Below are 18,798 nucleotides of genomic sequence, written 5' to 3'. Positions count from 1 at the left end.
TAAAATAGGGCAAAACTGTACGTTACCAGTGAGCTGCAGCTTTCATAGATTGAGTATGTTTCAAACTGCTGGTATATCCTACACCAAACTTATATTGGAGAAAGCATCATCTGCTTTATTGCATGTTTCATGAAAGTGTTCACAAATGCCTGTTAATTAGAGTGTTGCACAGTATGTCCTTTGAACATAGGTTTCCTTTCTCTGCTTCATATAAATCTGCTGGATTTTAGTAGTATTCATGTATTTTGCTTCAAGTAATCCTGATACATTATTCCCCAACCTCTCCTTTTTCTAAAGATTAATCTTTTGTGAGTTGAGCAAACACCATTAAAACACGTCTACGTGATGGTATTTTCTTCAGTCTGTCCCTCAGAATAAAGGACCAAACTACCTAGTCATGTGATGAAGCAATTTTGCTTTTCATATGTCTTTCTGCCTTAGTATCAGAAGTCAGATCCTTATACAACTATTATGAGGAAGCCTTTTGTGAACAGAACAAATACTGGAATTAAAGAATCAATTATGTGTAGTCTGTTGCTGTGAGTTAGCAACCATTTTAAATTAAATTCTTTACAAAATTATGAAGACAACAAATACTTGGTGCCTTTTGATATGTGTTTCGTCTATATGGTGTTTTTAGATAGACCACAATATTTTCCATGTAAAAATATTTATTCATTTGTTTTTACTGATGGAATAGATCTATTAAAATCTTAAATTCTAATTACCAGGGGGAAGGGGAATGTTTAGACTATTTGATACTAAAACTGGTTAATACCAGGAGTATCCATAACAGTATGTTTGAATAAAAACTTTTAAATGTATGGTAGGTAAATTTACTGCAGGAGGTTAGTCTGAAGAAGGGCAGAATGACTGCTAACATCGGAAAGCCTTTGGGTTTTAAATTGTGTTTTTGGTGTTCTCTCATTTACTTCTTTAATTTTTCTTTTACCCTGGAGAGTATACCATGTATGTTGCTGCCTCTTATTTAGGGGGTGGTAATAAACAGCACTGGTGAAATCTTATGTTTATTATCATACACAGATTCTGTTGGTTTCTGTTTCTGAGTTATTTGTTGTTTTTTCTTTATTTTTTCTCCTCCCCCCTCATTTGCTCATGTCTTGGTTGGCGTTTGGTGGTGTATAACCGTGATTGCGTTACCTTAGCAATAACAATTGGTCGTCTTGGTTACGTTTGTCCTCAAGAGGTGGCCCCCATGCTACAGCAGTTTATAAGACCCTGGTGTGTATTATTCAATCTTTTTTTTTAATTCATTTTTCTTCACTCTCTTTCTTTCTTCTCTCTATCTCACTTTTAGATATATTTTCAGTTGGTTACAAAATCTCAATCCTTAATCATTGCCAACCATGTGACTAATCTTGTCCTATCAGGTTTGTGAGTTTTTAGTAGCACCGTCATGTATTCTTTATGTTGTGGCTAACGACTAATTTATGCATGGGATAAGATTGTCACATGCTTGCTGTGTTAAAGCTTGACTATGAAAGAGCATTTTAAAATCCACCAGAATGATAATACAATGCATGCAAATACTGTAAAGTTTAAACGTGCATTACTTTACTTAAAATTCAGTCTGAGGCTTGAATTGCTGTAAGGAATATATGTTTATAGATTTGTTATGTATAAAATAGCTTGCTTGCTGCTGTAAAACTTAAATAACTGTTCCGTAAGTGGTATCTGACATAATTCATACTGTGATAGTATTATATGTTTCGCTTCTAATAATTACAGTTTCTATAAATATTTCAGATACATGTTTCTTTTGTGTTTAATGGAATACAGGTCACACTTTTTAACTGTATGTAGTGCAACAAGAGCATAAGGTTCTGGAGATGATGCATAATGAGAATATGCTAGTACAAACTGTGTGCAAGAAGTGTTTTGCTTAGCTTTCAAAATAGCATTTCAGATCATTTTATCAGTGTGACCTGTTCCATCAAATACTGTCATCTAGTTCTGACTTGACTGAAGAAAAAGCAATAGTTAGCTAAGTTTTGCTCTCTAACCTCTTAGGTGCACCTCTCTGCGAAACATAAGAGACAATGAGGAGAAAGATTCAGCATTCCGGGGGATATGTACCATGATCTCAGTCAACCCCAGTGGAGTAGTCCAAGTAAGATACATTTATAGAACTTTAAATTCTTTTCTTTACTCATGTGAAATTTAGTGAAAGCTATATATGAAGAAATAGTTTAGCCTGATATGATTTCCTGCAGTACATGATGTAAATTTATTTTGAGGTGAAAATGTTTGTGTTACAAATGATATTGATTATGATGCTTTGGTAATTATCGGCTAGTAAAGGAAAGGAACAGAGTATTGTTAAATGTAGGGCTTGTGTTTTACTTATAAAGAATATGTAAATAATCATCTTTGATTTAAATAACTGTATTTTGATACTTCTGTCAGGTGGTGGTCAGGATCTGTATGATAATTTGAAGGGAAAAACTGACACATTTAAACCTGTTTTCCAGATGTAACCTAAGCTTTTAAAACAAGAAACAGAACAAAAACAGTAACCACCTCGTCATTCTTAAAACTTGGGTGTAGAAGATTCTGTTTCAACTTTGGATATATTGCTTAAATAGTGAATGTGACAATGGAACATGCTTCTCTTTAAAATAAATGATGTATTTGAAGAATAGAACATGACATACTCTTTAGTCTCCACACCTCCAAAGTAAAGCTGTACCAATGTAATATTTTCTAAGAGGAAAATTAAGGTGATTTTTCCCTCTCCTCTACTTGGAATTATCTGTGAATCACAAGGATTGAGCCTCTGTCTTGTTTGAAAATTTTTTGTTCATTTCACTTTTGCCCTATTTTGTACTTGATGTTTCCCTCTTCTGCTGTCCATTTTTTCTTTCACATAGCTAAAGGGAAGAGGATAATTAAGGACTCCTTTCATTGTCTATGTCTTTCCACCTCTACTACCAAGAAACACATGCATTATCAGCTTAATGGCTAGAGACTGGTGTTTTAGGAGTGTAGTATGGCAGCATATTAGCTAAACATAGGGATTTTGATGTGGCTTTAGTTTTGAACCTGTATGATAAATACTCTGTATGTCCCAGAAGAAACCTCTGTTTAAAGAAATATAGCAGCTTTTTGCCCCAGCTAGAATAGAGTGAGAGTGAGTGCTGCAGATTTGGTCCTGATTTTGTTGCTTGTTATTAAGGTGATTGGTTCTTGAACTTTGGTATATATACTGAAAGAATTAACTTTAGACAAGTGTGGTGTGGGATGGAAAAGCTGGGGTTTATTTTAACTGATTTTATTTAATCAATAACCTGGTTAAACAAAGTTGTTCCTGCACTCAGCTAACTGGAAAATAAATACATAAAACGAAAGCAATTAGGATCAAGACTGTACGAAGTCCATAGAAAGAATATCAAGGATTGTTTCTATACCTATAAATTGAAGTTTCTAACCTGTGTAATTGTTTAATCTTCTAGGACTTTATTTTTTTTTGTGATGCTGTTGCATCATGGATTAGCCCGAAAGATGATCTCCGAGACATGTTCTGTAAGGTAAGCTTTCGAATATAACAGTATATCTTAACAGTGGTCTTCTTGGATCCTGTGGTACTTTTATTGCTTTGTATTTCCACTCTTGGCACTAGCTGTGTTTGTGGTCATGGAGACTTCTTTCAAGGTCATGAATTTTCAGACAAAACGGCATAAAAATCCTGACTTCTTTCATTTGAGATATTCCAGACTTTGAGATAATATAAGTGATAATGATCATCAAAGAGCTATTCATGTCTAGCCTATTGTATTTTGCCTACATTTGGAACAACAGGGCTTTTTATACCACATTTGAGACTTTTTTTGTTTTTTCTTGAAAGTGAGATTTGTATGGTTCCAGGCTTTTTTGCCATAAAGTTGTCTACTTTATTTTCAAGAAATGTCTAGAAAATTGCAAATTAATACCATTCCACTGGTATCCTGATTTTTTTTTTTCTGCTACTCTTGCTGAATACAAGTTTTCGAGATTGATTAACAGAATTCCTATTGGATGAGGAAGTTTCAAGAAACTAATGTACTGTTGAACCCTAGAGTACATACCCAGATATGTGACAATACAACTTAAGCAATAAGATGTTTACCTTATGTAAAATAAGTAAAGAAAAAACCTGCTTCAGTAAGTTAGATTCTTCTTTTTCAGATTCTTTTCAACTTGAGTGACACCTAATGCATTCAAACTAGATGCAGTCAGTGTAGGTCACTTGACGTAAGGACGTTCTTGCTTTTTAAAGTGTATGCTTTTGTGCTTTTTACCGTGCAAGAAAGGAGGCAAAGCTTTCTTCAAGTGATGGCATGCACAGATTTTAGATTGCTACCTCATAAATACATGGTTGCTGTAGTTCAATTAGGTGTTTTTCCAATTATATCTTTGAGGAACAGTGGAAACTCTAGGAATTTTTTCACTTTTTTTTAATAAAAGTAAGGTATCTGAAGGTTGTAGCTGAAGCTTGCTAAAACGCTACTGGAATATGATTTAACAATGTTCCTTTTGTCCTACTTGGACACTTAGATTCTCAGTGTTTTTTTGGCAACTGGCTAATCTGGCTCTTTGGATCAGGAAAGAGAAGTGAGCCTGCTTTTGGAAGGTCTTTTGAAGGGAGAAAAGCAGTAACTTACTTAACTGGTGATACTGAGTTGTCATTATCCGTACATCCTGTTTAAGAACAGCTCTACTTGAGAGTGTTGTGATGAGGGTGAATTTGGTACCATTAACTTTAATTTTGACATTACTTTTTCTGTGAGGATATGTTCGTGACAGACTGTTACACAATCTAGTGTCATTGTATTTAAAAGAGAAAAGAAAATTTTTACCATCTTGACGTAATTTTCTATGAGGAGAAGCTGTTTCATCTGCTGTTACACTTTCTAAGCTTTGCCTTATAACCTGCTGTTTTCAGAGCTAACATCCTAAGATATTTTTATAATATTTAGTTTTTATAGCTTTCAGGCAATTTATTAAACTGAAAGTTCCAGACTGAAACTTGCAGATTTTTTTTTCTTCTTCCACTGGCTTTTGACTGTCACTGACTGTAGATCTTTGTTCTTTCAAAACACAAAAGCTTCCTTTTTAGTGACAACTGTCTTACAGCTTTCATGTGAAAAACAGAACTCCCACAGGACACTTTTATATTTCTGCTAGCAATTGACAAGTACTCATTCTATCAAATGCTGGCTGCAGTTTTGACTACATTTTTTCCTACAACATACTAAGCATTTACAAGAAGAAATGTGAATGCAGTAATCTTAACATGTATAAACTGTGTCCATTGATAAAATGTTTAGCATCTACTTTACGCATTAAAAATACATGTAGATATGTATACACATACTCATTTGTGTGAGTAGCTATATTCTGTATGTCACCCTGAAATATTTCAGTGAAGAAATTTCTCTTGATAGCATTTCAGTATTAAATAGGAGAATTCAAATGGACAGATAGACGATCCAGAAGTTTGTGTCTTACTGAATATTTTACTAGTAAGTAACATAACCTCTCTTTAGTGATGATCTTGACTTCTCCTCTCTCATTTCTAGATTCTTCATGGATTTAAAAATCAAGTTGGGGATGAGAATTGGAGACGTTTCTCTGACCAGTTTCCTCTTCCTTTAAAAGAGCGCCTTGCAGCTTATTATGGGGTTTAACATCATGCACTGTAGCTGCAGTCCCATAATTGGAGGTAAGCAGACAAATCTCCATTGCTAAACAACTGACTTACTCTCTATTTGCATTCTATGAAACAATCAGACTAGAATTTTTCTGAGATGCTAGATATCATTCCTTCCTATAAGGAGGGGAAAAAAGGAAGGATCATCATGTACCTGAATGATGGTACCTCTAACAACAGCAATTGACTGACTGTTGTTTTATTTTCACAGACAGAGAGAGAAAGAAAGAAAGAAAAAGTGTGTGATAATTCACGGTAGTGTGTCAAGATAAGGTTGGAAGTGTAGGTATAACAACATGACAGTTCAAGTTTAAGCAGCAAAGTAATGACTGTGATCCTTGAACCATCATACTACAGACAGATTCCTTTGTGTCTTATGAATTAGTATATGGCAGATGTGGTCTAAGAACAAGTACTCCTAGGACAAGAAAGCAAGTTTAACACACTTTAGTCATAAGAGGTCCATTATACTGCTGACAACATACTAGATGATCTTTGAATTAAATAAGGATTATTATGCTAATCTGTCATGGTAGAGTGTTATGTTCTGACAACACTGATGTATTTATTATTACCATGTCCCTTTTTGTGCACAAATTCAGAATTCTTACAGTTCTGTGTGGAGAATGATTCAAATTTAAAAAATAGTGCATTCTAGAATGGTTTGCTTTGTATGGTATCTGTGAACACTGTATAAGGCAAATTTCCCATGTGTGAAGTAGCATGACATTGTGAAGAGACTATTATACTACCCGAAAAAAGGATTAATTAAGTTTGTTCAGTCAGTCTATATAGAAATTTGATACTTGTAGAATTTTTCTACTGAAATTATGGGAGTAGTACAATTTTGGTTTATTGTTCAGTGGACTACTGTTTAAAAGACATTTTCTAAGATTTTTAACATCTATATGTTTGTCAATGAGAGTATCATGAGAGTGTTTTCTCCTGATTAAGGGGAATCCGAAGTGATAAAGTTCACCATTATTCTCAGTTTTAGTTCAGGAGACCCTATGTCTATCTTGTTTAATCCACCTAAAAGTGAAGTTGGTAGGTTGGTAGCAAATGTGTTTAATACTCTTGCTCAGTATCATAACTGCCTCATAATTTTGTGCTAAAAAAAGTTAAAAGCTTATTAGAATATATAGGACTGCTTTGATCTTAAAGGTGAGCTTAGCCACAATAGTAAAACTGACAATGTAGGTTGTTGTTGCTGATACAAATGGGTTTTTCTTTAACAGGCTTAAAAGGGAGGATGTAGGTATAAATCATTTTTAAGTTAGTGTTTCGCACCTACTGCTTAAAAAGGCAAAAAAGCTCTTAATTTGTGCACAAATTCAGTTCAGGTTCAAGGTAAGAGTTAATTATACCTTTATCTTTTAATTTTGCAGGTCCTTCAGTCTGGGAGACTATGAGGGAGCCTCTGCACCCAGGGAAAATGTTACCCTTTACTGGGGGGAAGGGTAAACCAGTAGGGAATACAGTACAATCCCAACCCTACTGGGAGGGGCGGGAGGGAGGTGTTGCCGTCACTGTATTAAGTCGATGTTGGGAAATGTTTTAACATCTGGAGCCTTTGTGGGTGGAAATCTGTCTCCTATTACAACTCTGCACTGGATGTGAAGAAGAAAAAAAAAAAAAAAAAAGAAAAAAAAAGAATCTAGTCACAAAACAGCACATTGTGGAATATTGTGGGGAATTGTACCAAAATAAGAACCATATAGTTGAACCATGGGGATACATAAAGAGGAAAACTATTTTGCGCACAATAAAGGAAACCTAAGAATGGGGGTCACAAGCAGTAAAAGGCTTTCTTTTTTATTTTGTGTTTTTTTTTTTTTTTTTTAAGTAAGAGTTTTCTACGTTATTTCATCACGCTTGATGGGATTCCTAGGTATTTGCATGTTAATGAAGAACTACACAAATGAAGTTAGTACAGATAAAGTGCAGCTTGTGTCTGTATTAGAAGCAGGAAACCCCATCATAAATTAATAAAGGTTAACTTGGACAAAAGGAAGCAACCTGCAAGCTGCCAAATAAGTCACTCCTTTCATTTTTAGGAGAAGGGGAGGGACACTTCTGTAGGAAAGATTGACATCTTAATTTTTACATTTAAAAGGTAATTAAAGTAGTGGATATGATTTGATTATTGTACTTCATTAGATTTAATTTCTAGAGTAAGGCATTATTCTTAACGTGCAGTTTAAGGTTCAGGCATGCATTCTGGCTCATAGTGATCAGAAGTAATTTAAATTAGTGGGAAAGTAGCATGCTTGCATCACATAGAGTGAAATTGGTATACATTTACCTATGTTGCGCCAGTTTTGTGTTGCAGTTTACCAATTCAATATAGCCCTGCATTTAAAATTTCTTTTTAAGATTCTGTGGATTTCATTTTTGTTAAGAATATAGGTATTGTATGCAGTATAAGTACTGTAGTTAACAATTAGGCCTTGAAATACCTTTTTAGGATCTTTTAAGATTAAGATTGATATTGTATTGTGTGTAACCTGCACAATGTGGAAAGCTGATATAGCTGTGCAAAATATTTGCCTCTGTGCTGTCAGTGTGATGTGCTTTCTGCATGGTTATATACTAGTGATTTTATCAGAATCTCTAAAAATGAGTTACATGGTAAGACCCGTTAAAGGCTGCATAAATGTTAGTTGGCACGTAAAGACAATTGTAGAAGTTGATAACGATTGCTATATTTGTGTTTATTCTCACTCAACATATTACCTTCTACACTTTCTTTTTGTTCGAAGCATGATCTTAAAGAGATGTTTAAGTTAATGGATGTAATGCAGGGTATTTACACTGTATTGGCGCATGTTGGTGGCCCTTTGTGATGTAGTTAAATGCACAAGGGTGCAAGTTTAAAGCTACAGAGTGAAAGTTGGTTTGGATCCTCTTCATTTCATTTGTTTAGCTTTTCTGTTGTGTTTTTTTTTTCTCTACTTATATGTATACCTGTGAATAAATCCTTGTTAAGTTAACACTTTACTTTTCCTTCCATGTGTATTTTCTTATGTACTGTGAATGTGAAATCCTAACTGGTACACTTGATCTTGTGTCCATCTGAAAGTGGCAAGTCTTTAATAATTTAGATTGCCTAAAGAGTATCCCATGATGATAAAGGAAAATGGAGAGATTTTTAACTCTGCTGGTCAGAGGTGAAGCCACACCTTTCCATTTTTCAAGTGCTGCATAATTAATCTGCAAAACAAAATTAAGCCATAACAGCCTTTTTGTAGATTTTTTTCTCACCTTTACATTGCAGAATGAATACTGGATAAGAGTTTTGGGGTTTTTTTGTTTGGTTGATCTTTTTGTTTTTTAAGAACTTGCTCTTCTTTGCATGGTTCTGTTCTTTGGCTGTTGAATGAGTTAGCCATTGCACTGAAGTTTGAGCTGTGTGAGTGTGAACTTATAAATGCTGTTCAAAGAATTTGGAAATTTTTTTTCGCATGATAGCATGCATGTTTTACGTGACTCCCACTCCCTCTTTTTTTGGCATTGCAAATTTGAATGGATTATGTCTGAATAATAGTTTGGACAGATTACTCTATGGAGTACATTCAGTAATGCTAGTACATAGTATTTATTCCATTTGGTAGAAAATGCATGTGATAACTTGCTTTCAGATTACCTTGGTTTAGTAGCAAGTATGAAATTTCTTCTTAACTAATAACTCTGAAGTAAATTAGTAATAGTCACTAAAAACATTTTAAAACCAAATTCTGGAAGGAAAAAAAAAACCCCAAACCTTTAAAATTTAGCAAGGTGAAATATTATTTTAGACAACAAACTTTCTTTAATTTGGAATGTGTTTGAACACTAGGGAAGAGTTTCAGAGAAATTACAGTTTTAAAATTGTACCTACTCAAATAATACTGTAGCATCACAGGTAGAATCTGAGTTTAAACTTCTTAAATTTCAGAAAGCCCCTTTAACCAAGTAAAACCACTCCACCTCAGATTAGCTTGGGATGCCACCTTTATATATACGTATTTTAATAGGAATCTGTACAGATGTGAACTGATCTGGTATAACAACAAGGAAAATAATTTAAATGAGGCAGTAATAAATAGTACTGACAAATAGTCTTTTTCTATCAGTAATTTCTCTCATGTTATATTTTAAAGCAAGTAAACCATATTCCTAATGCATAATATAGTGCAGAGATTTGCAGAAGCCATATAGGGTATAATGTGAGGTAAGAAAAGTTCTGAATCAGCATTAACATTTATAATTCAATTATTGCATCATGGGATATATAAAAAGCATCTTAATTCTTGTGATGTAGTCTTGACTGTTTTTGAATGTTGACTGAATGTTTATACTGGTAGAATTGAGTTTGTCTTTGTTACATTCCAGTGTTTCTGCCTCTTGGCATGCTAAAAGCACGGCTTACTTCATTTGCTCCTTACACACTGAATAAAGTGCTGTTTGTGTGCTAAACTACAGAAATAGCCGCTGCTAAGTAATGGTGTAGATTTTCTACTTGAATATTTTTGTTGTAGGAACCTCAGGAGGTCAGTGTTTACTGTTTTTATATATGCCTTTTTCCTGTTTTGAGTTTCCCTTTTTTGAAGGATTGTGAGAGTGAACAAAAGCTGCTGATCAACCTAAGTTGGTAACAGAAAGTGTATTTAAAATCCTTATAAATGCATCTTTTTGGCAGTTCAGAATTACTGTTAAATTAGTCTTAAGTGAAGTTCAATACTACATTTTTTTCATGAAACATTCAGGAAACAACTTGTTTTGTTTAGGGAAAAATATCACAATTGTTCATTATTTTAACCAGTGCAAGCAGAAATAATCAATTTTGTAATTTTTTTCCAAAGCTTGATTATTTTCTAAATCAGTGAATATGTATATATTTAAACTGTAGTAAGTTAATTCTTATGTTTGAGTTTATTGCTCCATAAAGCTTGTACTCAGAAGATCACTTTTAGAGGAATGGGTTTAAAATTTATAATAATTATAACTTTTAAAAGTTATGAAGTAGCATAAATTTTATAACTAACAATATTGATACACACTGTGATTTTTTTTGTTGTTGTTGTTAGGACTTTTATGTTAGCATCAATCTTAATTACTTAAACTGCATATATTGTATAATAGTAAAATGTATATTTTAAAGCTTCAAGTGGCTTTCCTCAAGCAAAACTCGTTGCTACTTAAGAATATTCGAATACTAGCTTTATCTCAGGTAAACACTCTTGTACCCTTTTTGTTCAGAACACTTGCTAATATAAATGTGTCTTAGTTCTATCAGTTCATGTGCTTCATTTAGGCAGCTTCTCTGTCTTAAACTTACTCTAAATTAACCTTCTACTGTGGGACGATATTGACACTTGCTTCACCTATTTTATTCATATTGAATGTATTAACAGATAAGGTGCAAAAACACTCTTCCCTTGAGGAGAATGTAGCCATATTCAAACAGCTGAAATAGTTCTTGAAAAATGCTTTAAATGCCACACTGCATTGGAAATCATTTGTTTCAAATTTTGTCAAGGAAAGAAGTTGTAATTTAACACTAATTGCTTCAATACCATCTCTTTTGTGAGGATGATAGCCACATAAAGCTTCTGTATAGGGTCTAAAGAGTAACTTTATCTTAGATAAAGGTTAAGCTTTACAGTGAGATGGTAAAACATACTGCAGTTATCTCAGATAGATGCTGATGTTGCTTGCATACATTTGTTACATATTAAATATTTCCAGTAACCTGATCTTGAATAAATAAAGCTTGGTCCATAGCTGTGTGTTTTACTCTCGTATGCATTCTGCAGAATGACTTGCATCCATGAGTCTTTTAGGTATTCTCCAGTAGAAACCTTTTTGTCTGCCACCAATGCTTGCTTTTCGCACTTAATGTTTGGAGCAAGCCAGTTTTAGATTATTTTAAATGAAAGCTGACGTGAGTAAGCTTGTTGTTTGCCATTTAGGTTATGTTCTGCTAAAATAGTAGGAATGCTTACTCACTTGAATGTACTTGTATGAGGGAAGTTTAAAATGGCTCTGTAGGATGAATCCCTGTGTGGTGTTACAGTATACTTTAAGTAAGCCAAATCTACATCTCTTAAGAAGTCAGCACTTACATTATAGTATTAATTTTTCAAGAAGATGGTTCTATTGAGCTGCTTTCACTTAAGGTATCTGTTTCCTTACTTTGGATAAGCAACAAAATTGAGAAGGCTGGGGTGGTTTTTTGCAAGGACAGCGACTAGGAAAAAAAAGATAGATATAATCGCATTCATTTGGCTGTTGAAATCAGTGCTGAAATCTTTTTTCATGTTGTATATTGTCTGACATACTAACACTAGACACTTCTAAAATCTTTGAGTGCAGTATCCAAGATAGTTAAAAGTGAAAGATAACTGGATCTTTCTGCTGACAACTTAGGTTGTATGAGTTTTGCCTGAAAGCTTTAAATCTGATGTTTCTGTATCTGCTACAATGTTGGAGTGTTTCCTTCAAACATATCCTCCTGCAACCTTTCAAACTGTACTAAATTGAGTGACATTTCTTGAAGTCTGCCTATGTGCTAACAGAACTTCATTTTAAATAGAATATGGTTTTAATTTTTGATAAGCTGCTGAATTTTAAAGAGTTTTTGGGGCCACCAAATATTTTGGATCATGCAGAGAATATATATTGTACTGTAGTAATTTTGTATTTACATTTGTATGATGTGACATAATAGTTGTGAATGTTAATCACTGCTTGACTCTGTTAATAAAGTTGTTTAAATATAGATGTTGCATTCCAATTTTTAATGAAAGATTACATTTTCATGTCCAGTTTACATTTTGCCTGACCCAGTAGTGCACTGTTCTGATTCACACATCTAAGTTCTGGAGTCTCTTGACTCCAGAGTCTCATTTTATCTGAAATAATAAATTGGATAAGTTAAGATCAGTTAGGATTAGATGCTTTGTGTTGCTTGAGGGCAGATCAACATAGAAATACATGAACTGAATTTAATGCCTGTTGGGTAACTACTACTGAGAAGTTGGTACATTGACTGTATTTTTGTTTGAAACAACTGATACTTGCTAAGTCTGACTAAATGGGGAGGGGAAAAAATTGTTCTCATGGCTTGTGCTATCAATAATGTGAATTTTAAAAAAAAGGAGTAAATGAGAAATAAATTCAAATTATTCACTTGCAGTGGTCTTATTCTAAATTTGTCGAGCTTTTATGGGGCTGTGATAATTCAAAGGTCCACCCTTCCATTTATATAACTGCAGGATACTGGAGTCTCTAAATTGAAAGTTTGAAACTTAACAGCAGTAGCTATCAGGACAAAATCTATCTGCGTGAATTTGGACATTTTGTGTTCACTTAAAATATTTAACAGTCAGTCGTATCTAGACACTTAGGTCTAGTACACGTAGCTTCTATAGCGTAATGGTTAAAGTCTATAAAGTGCACTGTTACGATAGAACTACTTACTATACTAAATTAAAGGTAGGAATGAATTGCTGTGTATTAAGGTGAAAATCTGCTTGACAAATGACATTGATTTTTGCCTCCAGATAGAGGAGGCCGTGGAATAGCTGTTAAGAGCAGTGTTGGTGCATAGAGACCAAGTTGATAGCAGTGATCAGTTCCTGTGAGCGCACTTATGACTGCATGAGAGGGGATGAGGGAAGTTTTGTCTTCCAAATAGTGCTCCCCACCCCCTTTTTATTGTGGAGTGTTTATGGTAGATTATCTCGCTGTCAGTCAAAAGTTGTATTCAAGTCTCCTACTATCTGCTTAGAGTCTGTTCTTAATCTGTGGGCTCTAATTTTATGTCTGAGGTTAATTGCTACCTGTACATACAAAGAAAATATAAGTAGAATAACTACTAGCATTTTGCATACATGAAATGAATGTTAGGAATAAGTTTGTGGTCAGATTGAAACAGTGCAAAGGATCATACTTTCAATGTAGATCATGCTATTTCTTTAAAAAAAAATACATCTAAGATGTCATTGAACAGAAAAAAACCCCATTTCAGTAGAATACTGTGTGTGTAAAATAATTCAGGTATGTTAAGTGCTTAAAGAGTAAATGTTGGTACCTTTATCCTTGTTTTGCACAAGATGAGCAGTGTGTACCATAAAAACCCCTCAAACTGAAATGTTAATCTGAATAATGGCAGACTTAAAATGACATTGTTTCCAATAACCAGTCCACATTTTAAGGAAAACAGAAGCTGTTTGTTTATAAATGCATGTAAGTGTAAGTGATGGCATAAAAGGAATTATTTTTTAATTGTAGTTTTTTGGGGACTTTTTTTGACATCAATTCTTCTTTTTGTCAGACTTTCATTTGAATCATAAAACTTAAAAATGAGGTATTTATTTTGTACCTTCAGGTAAAATCAATTTCATCAAATTATAATTTCTAATTAAAGTACGAAAATAAAACATATTGAACTGTTACACTTACAGTTTTACCCATTTTTCCTTGCTACCCCTTAGAAAATGAATGAGCTTCCTTTATTAAGTATACAGGAAAACTTAAGTCTTCCCCTGTGTTTACAGCATACAGATTAATTTGGATGCATAACCACTTCAGTATTACTGTAAATGATATTAATACTCTTTCATTTTCCACTATTTCTCTGCACCTGCAGTGTTTAATAGAAATGACAAATAGAATTTTATTTCTCTGATAAAGTACTATATATAATGAGAAGTGATGTTAATTTGCCTTTTACCTTGAAGTGATTGTCAATGAATATCCTGACATGTAGGGCACATTTAATTTGCAGTTTTCTAAAGCTCTCTTCCAGCTTTACATTCATGTTGACTTGATGGGATTCTGTAGCTTGCAGACATAGAAATGAAGGATTCTGCAAGTTGAACAGTACATAGTCAACAAGCTCATAAAAAAAAAATAAAAAGGAGGGATTTGCCTGAAACTAACAACAATGAAAAAAAAAGATTGTTTTACAACTACATTCTGATGGTATTTTTCATCCCAGAACCATATCTTGTGATGAGGCAACTTTCAGTGCCTTCTGGTAATCATCTCAAAAGGAAATTTTGAGTCATCATGGGTTTACATGGTTTCTTACATCATGGGTTTAGATGGTTTCTTACATCATGGGTTTGGGTTTTTTTTTCTTAAGACATTGGTGGATCATTTTCTTACATAAGCATTTTTTCATTCTGAAATGTACATGCTCAAACAAACATGCTTGGAACCATTTCCAGAATAACCCCAATCATGTTAATATGTGCAACTTTTCCTTCTAGCTTTGGAAACACTTTGGAAGAACAGATGAATCACATGACAAAGTAAGAATTCAAGTATTCTTTTTAATTGTTTACGTACTTGAGAATAAGGGAGCAAGATAGTTTCGTCACTTGCTCCAGTACTCTGCCATAGGAAGATGTAGCTAATTTTAATTTTGCTTATCTCTACGTTCTTTATTGAAGGCCTTGTACACCAAAACTAGCTGGAACAGAGACCACAACTCTCTCTCATTGGATGTATTCGCTCATCTATGTAACTGTTCTTCAGTCTGTAAAATGGCAGTCTTTTTAACAGGAAGTTATTGAGCTAATAATTGCCCAATGTGACAACTCGGAGTTTCATTTCCTTAGTTAAGAACTGTAGGTGTCTTGGCTACTTTTATTTCTTCTGGAAAACAAAACAAAACAACCCAAAAACCAAAACCAACAGACCTCAGTATCTTAATTTCCAGTTTGGCAGAAATAAGAGGATGTTTCTTGGCCTGTGTTGAAAACAGGAGGCTCTCTAAAGCACTGCTAATACAAGTTTACACATCTTTATAAACACTTAGGCTTTAAGAGTTTTGTGAAGGTAATAAGGACACCATGAAGTTCATGACTTTCTTCCAGCCTCTCAAGCTGTTGGTGGCCATTAGTAAGCACTAGTAAGTACATCTACACATATTGTAAAGAGTCATAGGTAAGATTTTCACACAGCATGACTTAGCAAAATGCAAACTATTCACTGCCTATCCTGTTTGTATTGCCATTTTGACTTTTAACATGCAGTCCTAATCATGCACCTATACAACCAAATCGTTTTACCTCTTTCACAATATTTCAAATAGTTTCATCTTACCTGGACAGCTAAAAAATCTCTAGGTTACTATATTTCATTTACTGTCTTTCACATACTCATTCCCAAGCCTTTGCACTTCCACTCTGTTAGCCTAGTAATAAATTGTAAGCTGCATTTGGTTTCATTAAGAACACAAGAACTATTTATTTTCCTATACTATACTAAAAATACTTTCCTGAGATACTATGTAATCTTATTAGCCTCACTTCAGACCCTTCTACCACCAGTTACCTTTTCTGTTTCTGGCATCTTTGTGATCTAGAGACCACGTCTTGCTTTTGTGATAGGTAGTGTGAAGCACGTTAATACTAAATTAAGTTGTATCATCAGAGCTTGCTCCTCTAAGGATTTAAGGTTTGTTTGCTTTTCACTGAATTCAGATGCTTTAAATACCTCAGGTTTTTTTGGTTTTTTTTTTTTTTAGGTTACTTTTACTAGTTGAGAGCAAATAAGAAACTGCTTCATGTTAATTGATTCACATTTGCAGGTAAGTGCCAAAAACATGTATGCAATGTCAAACTATCAGTGCATCAACAGTATAAATTCAGCTAACCATTGAATGTATTCTTGACAATATTACAGCGTAATAATTTATTATGTCATTTCCCCACCCAACATAGAATATACATGAAAAAACTCAGTGTACTGTTTTTGTTGTAATGCAGGGCTGAAGTGTGACTTGAAGTCTGTCATGGTTTGACATGACAGCCTTTTCTGGTAACGGGGAAGGGGCTGTAAAGGAGGCTCCTGTAAGAAGTTGCAACTCTCCCCAGCTCTGAGCCAGAACCACTTCTGAGGCTGAGCCAATTAGACACCTCCACAATCACTTTTTAAGAAGACGCCGGAAGGGGACGTTTCTTTCCTCCATCTTCTTCCTTCTTCTGCCCCTTCTTCCATTTTCTGGCTGGTGGTGGTGCAAGGAGTGGGAACAGGGAGAGAAACAGCCATGTGGACTCCAAGGTCAGTGATGAAAGAGAGGAGGAGGTGTGCTGGAGCAGAGACTCCCCTGCATTCTATGGAGGGAACTGGTGAAGCTGAGATTTATTTTCATTTCTTTAAAGACCCCGCATCAGGGGCAGAGACTCATTTTGCTAAAGCTGGTCCCAGACCAGGGGCAGCGATTCACTTCATTAAAGGCCCCGAGCCAAGGCAGTGATTTTGGCCAGAGGAGGCCGTGTCCCAAAGGACTGACCCTTTATCACTATGGCCGGAGCAGGCCCTGTCCCGAGGAAGGGACCCAATATCCACAGCTGCAACTGTGGGGAGGAACCCACGACAAAGCAGCTCGTTAAACTTATGCCCAGAAGAGGCCTTGTCCCGAGAGAGGGACCCTGCAACTGCAGAAACTGCAGCCGTGGCAAAGAATCCATCCCTGAGATATTCACCAAGGACTGCGTCCCGTGTGAGGGACCCTGTATCAGCAGAAGCCGCAGCTATTGGGAACAACCCACACCAGAGAAGTTTGTTAAGGACTGTGTCCCGGGGGAGGAACCCCGTGTTGGAGCACACGAAGAATGCCAAGAGTCGTCCTCATCTGAGAAGACAGAAGCGGCAGAGCCCATCTGTGAGAGACTGACCACATCCCCCATTCCCTGCCCCTCTGAGCCGTTGAGGAGGGAGGAGGTAGAGATATCGGGAGCAGTGAGCTGGGCCCGGGAAGAAAGGAGGGATGAGGGAGGGAGATCTTAAAGTGCTGATTGTAATTTTCTCATCATCCTACTCCCTGTTTGCTTTTATTCCATTCTGTTTCTTGTAGAATAAACTTTCCTACTTTCCTCTCTAAGTCGAGTACTGGAGTCTGTTTTGCCCAGAACCATAATTGGCAGTGAGCCCTCCCTGCCCTTGTCTCAATCCACAACAACCTTGCTTATCTTTTTACTCCCATTTTGCTGGGTCCTCCGCCATCCTAACAAGGGTGGGGGTGAATGGGGGCACCAAGAGAGAGACTGTCGTGGTGCTGCTGTGCTAGCTGGGCCAAACCACCACAAAGTCACAATGGAATCTACAATGATTAAACTATTCTCTTTATTGTTACTAATCACAGAATAGTAGGGATTAGAAGGCACCTCTAGAGATCATCCAATCCAAACCCCTGCTAAAGCAAGTTCGCTTCCATCTGAGGGCACAGGGGCATGTCCTGGTGGGCTTGGAAACCTCCAGAGGAGACTCCACATGTCCCTGGGCAGCCTATGGCTGGGCATCCTCACCCTCACAGGAAAGAAGTTTCTTCTCATGTTTTTCCATGTGGAGTGGAACTTCCTGTGTTCCAACGTATGCCCATTATCCCTCATCCTGTCACTGAGCACTACAGACAAGACTCATGCCATCCTCTTGTTATCCACCTGCTAAGTATTTAAAAGTGTTGATAAGGTCCCCTCAGTCTTCTCCAAGCTAAACAGTCCCATGTCCAGCAGCCTTTCCTTGTCAGAGGGATGTTCCCGTTCCCTGGTCATCTTTGTAGCCCTCCACTGGAGTGTTTCCATCAGTTCTCTGTCACTCTTGGACTGGAAAGCCCAGAACTGGTCATAGAAAGCCACATGAGGTTCCACCAGGGCAGAGAAGAGGAGGAGAGACTCCCTTGACCTTCTGGACACACTCTTCTTAATACATCCCAGGATGCCATTGGCCACGAGGACACTGTCTTGGTTTACTCTGATCTAGGAACAAAGGAGGAACCTTATAAGGGTTTGATTGTGCAAAAGAGACAAGACTACTCAACTTGGGGAAGAAAACAAATTACTATAATCCACCAAAAACTTAACAATCATAAACCAGAGAGTGATACAATGAAGAGCACAACCAGCCCTTTAAAACCACCTTCTTCCCTACTCTCTTCCTGGGCTCAGAGTCTTGATCTTTGACTTGTCCGTGCATGAGCAGGCCAGGGGGCCATGGAATGGGGGTTTCAGTCAGTCTTTTTCCCAATGACTCCTGCAGCATGTCTCTCCTCAGGGCAGGCGGGCTCCTTGCCTATCCTCCCTGCTCCAGCA

General features: G+C 35.9%; 1 protein-coding gene and 1 long non-coding RNA gene across 3 annotated transcripts in view; both read left to right on the top strand.

Moving 5' to 3' along the window:
- TNPO1 (transportin 1) overlaps nt 1–12,473 on the top strand; it is a 79,410-nt gene extending 66,937 nt beyond the window's left edge. For both annotated transcript variants that reach the window (XM_062017343.1, XM_062017342.1), the window contains 5 exons: nt 1,167–1,242; nt 2,032–2,131; nt 3,474–3,548; nt 5,580–5,722; nt 7,099–12,473. In XM_062017343.1, the coding sequence (XP_061873327.1) occupies nt 1,167–1,242; nt 2,032–2,131; nt 3,474–3,548; nt 5,580–5,687 (359 nt within the window). In that variant the 3' untranslated portion in view covers nt 5,688–5,722; nt 7,099–12,473. The remainder of the gene's footprint in view (nt 1–1,166; nt 1,243–2,031; nt 2,132–3,473; nt 3,549–5,579; nt 5,723–7,098) is intronic.
- Nucleotides 12,474–16,232: 3,759 nt separating this feature from the next.
- LOC133628931 (uncharacterized) lies at nt 16,233–17,591 on the top strand. The gene is made up of 2 exons (XR_009820915.1): nt 16,233–16,295; nt 16,474–17,591. It is a non-coding gene; the product is annotated as an uncharacterized LOC133628931 (long non-coding RNA).
- The last annotated feature ends 1,207 nt before the right edge of the window (nt 17,592–18,798 follow it).

The sequence above is a fragment of the Colius striatus genome, chromosome Z (genome assembly GCF_028858725.1).
Source record: "Colius striatus isolate bColStr4 chromosome Z, bColStr4.1.hap1, whole genome shotgun sequence".
Lineage (NCBI taxonomy): Eukaryota > Metazoa > Chordata > Aves > Coliiformes > Coliidae > Colius > Colius striatus.
The sequence above is the reverse complement of the archived record's forward strand: the minus strand, read 5'-3'. Positions and strand labels throughout refer to the sequence as shown.